At 36.5% G+C, this 6,246-nt stretch overlaps 1 protein-coding gene across 1 annotated transcript; it reads right to left on the reverse strand.

Moving 5' to 3' along the window:
- Nucleotides 1–1,046: 1,046 nt before the first annotated feature.
- Nucleotides 1,047–5,764, reverse strand: LOC145567204 (serine/threonine-protein kinase STY13-like). Its single transcript, XM_081626449.1, has 6 exons — nucleotides 5,027–5,764; nucleotides 4,396–4,528; nucleotides 4,089–4,284; nucleotides 2,837–2,961; nucleotides 2,281–2,439; nucleotides 1,047–1,526 (listed from the first exon to the last, which is right to left on the reverse strand). The coding sequence occupies exons 1-6, from the start codon at nucleotides 5,155–5,157 to the stop codon at nucleotides 1,209–1,211; spliced, it is 1,062 nt and encodes a 353-aa protein (XP_081482575.1). The 5' UTR covers nucleotides 5,158–5,764; the 3' UTR covers nucleotides 1,047–1,208.
- Between the last annotated feature and the right edge of the window lie 482 nt (nucleotides 5,765–6,246).

The raw sequence follows: 6,246 nt of genomic DNA on the forward strand, positions 1-6,246 counted from the left end.
TATAATGAGACCCTACTTGGACTTAATGGAGTACGGAGTACCTAGTCAGAACAATGTGTTCATCATTTTTGAACAACGAAAAATTTGTTTTATTTATTCAAGATTGTGAGAAGTTTATTTTATTTTCTTGTGTCGGTGCTCTAAGCTCTTGCAAATTTGCAATTATTAATTTATAATTGTTTAGTCAGTAGTCCGTACGATTCAGGGTTACTAAATTACTACAGTACTCCTACGAACAATTCATTTTTGTTTTGAAAAATTCGAGTAAACTACTTGTACAATTTAATAAATTAAGAGTGGACCATTATTTTGGCAGATAATGATGCAAAGGATCAGCTTTATGGCTTGTGTGTTATGAGACTGGTACCTCTAACATGTCAATTATAGTTCGATTGTTATGTAATAAAAATAACCCTTAGAGATAGGAATAAAATAAAAGAAATCCGAAAGAGCCAAAAGTCAGCAAGTCACCCCTAAGAACAATTATTGGTCGAGTACTTTTGAGTCGGAAACTTAAGGTCACAGCTTCAAATCGTATTACTGTAATTATATCTAACAGCTTTGACGTTTAACATACACCCACCAAACCAATAAGACAGACCTATCGACATAACATTATGGCATTATCTATCTTTATCTTCTTCTATTTCTATTATGCACGACTGCACAGTGTAAATTATTCATCTTATACCCAACTTATTTGAATATTTTATAGCTGTCATTCCTGTCAGTTGGTCCATTTAATTATGGATGTAATCTATGCATAAGCTACTTAGATTAAGGATAATATGATATCATTACTGGAGTGGGATATTTCTTTTGGCTTGGCTGACACTACTTGCAAAGAAATGAAGCATCTGTTTCAGCAGATTAATAGTTGCTTGTGCTCAGAACTTTGGGGCACCAGGCACTTCTCTCACGTTGTATTGGAAATGTTAGCAACTCAGACTCGGATGCACTTGACCTGAATTTCTGCCCGAATTTCTTTATTCAGTGCTTAAACCAAATTATGTGATTATATCAAGCAGCACTAAACAGCAGAAAACGAGGAAGCAATTTTAGACATGTACTATTTCATCAGAATGGGTCTATTATAAGTTACAAATTACAACAGATCGTTTGCTAAATTGCTAGACTATGCTACATAGCACTTTCTGAACGGCCCCTTTTTGGTAATTTAGAAAGGTGTTTTCTTCTACCAGTCTAGGCTAGTAACATTCACCACCAAAGCAAAAGAAAAACCCTCGAGGCTTGTCTTCCATGGATTCCCTTGGGGTTTCACCTGTGCTGTCCTTTTTAGCCATCAAAGAGCTTGTGCCTGGAGATTCTGGAGGTAGAATTGAATTCTCTCTGGTAAATATCCGAGGTGGGATTGCTGGTCCGAGAGGTGCAATGGTAGAGAGATAATGAAGGAGCATTTGGATTATTTGAGTGAAGTTGGGTCGGGCTTCTGGATCTTCATTCCAGCATGAGGTTAGAATTAGAGCTACATCTTCAGGGAGGTCATCTGCACTAGGCCTCACATTCTGGATAAAGGATGAAAACCAAATCAACAGCATTCCATCATAGACAACACTAGTTCAAATGCAAAAATACAAATCCCCAAATGCTACGACGCTACAAGTCTCCTAGATTGTAGACTTATTCTTCGTGGCATAAAAGACAAAAAGAGAAAGGAAAACAGGAAGACATCCGATAATGATGGTTCTAAAATTGGGAGCCGCCCTATTGACTTAGTTACTGCTTTGTACGTATATACTTGTAAGAACCTTGGTCATCTTAAATATGCCAAGACAACCACATGATGCTTCCCTATCAAATTATCAATCTATCATCTTTCAATACAACACACAATACAAGAAAAAGGGAGAGCTTCCTTCCAAAGTCTCTCTTTCAGGAAAAGACTTAAGAGGTATACAGGTTAAAGATATTTAGCCCTCTCTTGCAACTTATACTTTGTCGATTTCACTTGATAATACCTTACGCTTTATCAAGTGGCAGTACTGTACAACTTATAATTTTAGGTGACGAAAAAAGCTTTAGAGTTTAGTCTCTCTACTATTGTCCACCCTCTCCAACATCACCTTATGGAGTGCGATAAGTAGCCAGATTCCACAATTCACCTCCAGAAATGTTTAATACTCTACTCCACAAACTCCACACTCTTGACACTTCATTTTGGGTCAAAAAAAGCTAAATTTGCCTTAAAATTTCAAGTATGAATATCACTTTTTAACATAGGCTAATGGGCATAGGTTAAGCAAGTCGAGCAAATTTTACCTTGAAAGCAGCAGCATATGCTGCCTGTAAGTTTGACATGCCTTCAAAGGGCAGCTTGTTGTGCATCAGCTCCCACAAGACAATTGCAAAACTATAGGCATCAACTTTGTGGTTGTAATGTTTCTTTTCTCCTTGCCTCAGAGTAACAGTACTGTACAACTGCCATGAAAAAAAAAGATATTATGCACTAGGAAACCTTCATCGTTGCCAACTAGCTACACTACACAATCTTCCCACCTCTCTCTCTCTCTCTCTCTCTCTCTCTCTCTCTCGTGCCTCTCCCCTCCCACTACACACCCTAATTTTCTTCGTCTTCATAATATCTAAAACTCCCACCATCCCTGAATAATAGACTATGTTTGACTTGGAGTCATGTTTAAATAATTGACTTAATTTCAATAAGATAAGACTTCTAACATACTACATTTATAAAGTGGCCTATTTTTTGGGGATGTAATATTAAGACATGTAAGATATAATTTTAGGATGGAGGAAGTGATCTATATAAAATCAGGTTGTTATCCAGAAAATTTTAAGAGTTGTCTTAGTAAGGAACCTCGGGGGCCATCCATCGATAAGTTCCTGTTTCAGCGGTCATCATCTCTGTTAAAGTCTCTTCTCTCGCTAAACCAAAGTCTGCAAGTTTTACTGTTTTGTGATCTGCGGTCAATAGTAAATTCTCTGCAAAAGATAACAAGAATTGTTATCAATAATTCATATGATCACAAGCTATAACTTAAAGTCTGTATCATGTCCTGAAAGCCGCAGCTATCACTGCTCAAGCCTTTAAGCAAGTAACAGCCAACATTACCCCCCCCCCCCCAAACTCCACCCTCGAAAATACTACAGGTCCAGTACACCTTGTTAATAAATCATCAAGTTCTAACCAGAAGTCCAAATCCACACTATTATTAATTCTGTTTGATGATTCCTTACCAAAATTCCTGAACAATGGAATCACATGACACTACACACTAGCACTAAAATATGAATTGAACTCTAACATAATGCTAAAAGCTGCACAAAGTTTGTTATCATCAGTCAGGAAATGGTAATCACCCAGAGAGGTTTGGAAATCACATCAAATAGATACATTAACTAGAAGATTTTTGCAAAATTTTCCATCAAAAATTATGAGGTCGAGGTATACACCATACCATACAAGAAAATGAAATTAATCTACCCAAGTTCAGCAGCCAGAGAAACAAGACAGAAATGGAAACACTTGCTTATTTTATGGCTAAGGAAGCCCATGTCCTCAGTTCCTCACCCTTTATTGACCATCCCCAAAAATAAATTCTAGATAAACCCGTAAATTCAGACATTATAAGAATTGTCACAAGATCAGCCAAGTATAATAGTAGAAGAAAAGCACAAAGAAAGATACGCTTCAGTGGTGCAAATTCAGTTCTTTTCACATGCTCACACACTCTCAGGCTCTCAGCATAGGTGAACATTATACAAAAGAGCCGAAACAATTTTGTGGTCTATGTGGTTCGGACTTAGATGCCACTCTTTTGCTTTATGCCATGCCATGTAAGTGTCAGAATGTTTGGCACGATAAGATTTGGATGATTAGTGGCATACATATTATAGATTGTTACAAGTTCAGAATAAATGCCTTAGTGCATCATTGACACCTATTGACTCATGGCATGGGTCCACAAATACTCTGACAATCAACAACATCATAGTGATCAGCAGAACAATGCAGACAGCCTATATGATTTAGCTGCTATCTAGAGTATCTACTACACATGATGATCATATGGACAAAACAGAAATGCGGCTCTAAGTTCAAATGATACCTGGTTTTAAATCCCGGTGTATGATCCCATGAGCATGAAGGCATTCCATCGCACGAGCAATATCAATGGAAAACCCTATAGCAACTCGTCTATCCAAACACTTCGGCCGCATATTGAACAGGTATTTACGCAATGTTCCTCCCAACAAAAGCTCGGTAACAATTACCATGACTGGTTCTTTGCAGGCACCGATAAACTGTGAGCACATATAGCTAAATTGAAGTCAATAGGCAGAATTCACCAAAAATTAACCTTAAAAATGATGCAAAACTTGATGATAGCAATGAGGGCTGTGGAATTAAAGTACCTCCACCAAATTTTTGTGCTGAACTCTAGATAACATAGCTACTTCTCTCGCAAACCGCCCCTCTCGCTTGACAATCTCCTCTGGGGTATCGCCTCTATGGACAATCTTGATAGCAACATTGTGATTCTTATACCTGAAGAACATTATCCCATATCACGGAAGGAAAAGGATAACTATTAACACCCTCAATCTAACAACCTACATTACTCTCAAACCTTTTATCCCATCAACTTCATAACAATGTATCAAATTTGCAAAGAAATATTATTACCTTATTCAATACTGTATTAAACTATACTCACATTTTCATAAATCATCAAACTCAAAGATACAATCATCAACCTCAACTAATTCCCTACATTACTACACCATATTGTAATTTCATTTATAAGCAATTCTTCTACAAAGTAAAGATACCATATGTAAAATTAAAAACAAAGAATTATCAGATCTTAAAAAAATTAATCTACAGAAGTTTAACCACATAAACATTAGTTCATCAACCACCCTCACCAAAGGCCACCAACGCCACCGCTGATGGCGGCGGTGAGGGTGGTTGATGATCCGGCAATCCAACAGCACAAAAAAACCTAATTTGATCCAAACAAGTTACAGAAATTTGTAAACTTACTTTCCCTCATAAACTTTAGCATGAGCTCCTTCACCAATTTTAGGTCCAACAAACAGCTGATTTGGATCAACCAACCATTTAGAATCTAAATGAAACTCATCAACTGAGTAAAACCCATCTCCAGAATCCATTTTTCCCCAAATAAATTGAACCAAACAATTAGCTAGAATAAACCCAGAATTTCTCCCAAATGATCAATCAATAAGAACAACAATCATCAAAAAAAAGATATGCTCTGCTAAAACCTCAGCTTTCTGCTCATTTCTGCTGCTGCTACAACTACTTGGTGGCAGCTTCTCAACAACACCCACATCTCAAATTACAAGATATGGATAGAAGAAGCTACAAATTGCAAAACCCAACAAAATTCATTGAAATTTGAGCCCAAATTGCCAAAAAAATCCCCCAGTTTAGGGGACATACACAAAGAAAGAGAACAACAACCAATCAAACAAGCTAAACTTCAAAAAAAAATTGGATTTTTAAACAATTCAGCAAAACCCCAGCTAAAAAAAAAAAAAAAACTTTATAAGCTAGTACTAATTAATGAGTAGTGATTATAATAGGCTTAAAGATGATTAGAAAAATGTAAGTAAAAAAAAGGGTTTTGGTTGTACTTGATGTTACAGAACCTTACTCACGGATCTAAGGACAGAATCATGGGAAAGAGAGAGGTTTTAGTGGATTAAATTAAAGGGGGGACAAGAAAGAGAAAAAGATTTAAAGGGGGGAGGTATGGGAGAATAGTGTATAATTTGAGCATAGTGTAAAATATTACTCCATTTGTCCCTAATTGTTTGCTCTACTTTTCTATTTAAGGTATCTCTAAAAGATTATCCCATACTACTTTTGGCATATTTTTTCACTTGCACTTTGTCTATCTTTCTCCTCATTGATATTTGTGTCAACTCATATGCACCATTTTTTGCCCAAAACCTTAATAAAGTGAATTTATGATTTGGGGCAAACAATTTAGAACAGAGGGAGTATACAAGTAATATGGTTTTTTATATAAGAAGTGTTACATAAAATAATCAAGGGATGCACATGGAAACGGATCTTTCCAACATGGGGGTAGACAAAGCACGCTATATTAAGGACTTTGCTCGGACACAAACAAATGCGATTGCCTTCTTCTAATCATCCTCCCATCTTGTGTGATCTTTTGCTACCATTAATTCTTATTAGTCCCTATTTGTACTACACTAGTACAAGTGTTT

This window comes from Chenopodium album, chromosome 11 (assembly GCF_948465745.1).
Source record: "Chenopodium album chromosome 11, dcCheAlbu1.1, whole genome shotgun sequence".
Lineage (NCBI taxonomy): Eukaryota > Viridiplantae > Streptophyta > Magnoliopsida > Caryophyllales > Amaranthaceae > Chenopodium > Chenopodium album.

Bases quoted from the DNA above. Each gene is read 5' to 3' on its own strand.
- LOC145567204 (XM_081626449.1), bottom strand. From the start codon at position 5,157: ATGGATTCTGGAGATGGGTTTTACTCAGTTGATGAGTTTCATTTAGAT. The intron at 2,440-2,836 runs GTTCCTTACTAA...TTTTCATGGCAG, and splicing joins ATCGATGGATGGCCCCCGAG to TTGTACAGTACTGTTACTCT. The intron at 1,527-2,280 runs GTAAAATTTGCT...TCCTTTATCCAG, and splicing joins CATATGCTGCTGCTTTCAAG to AATGTGAGGCCTAGTGCAGA.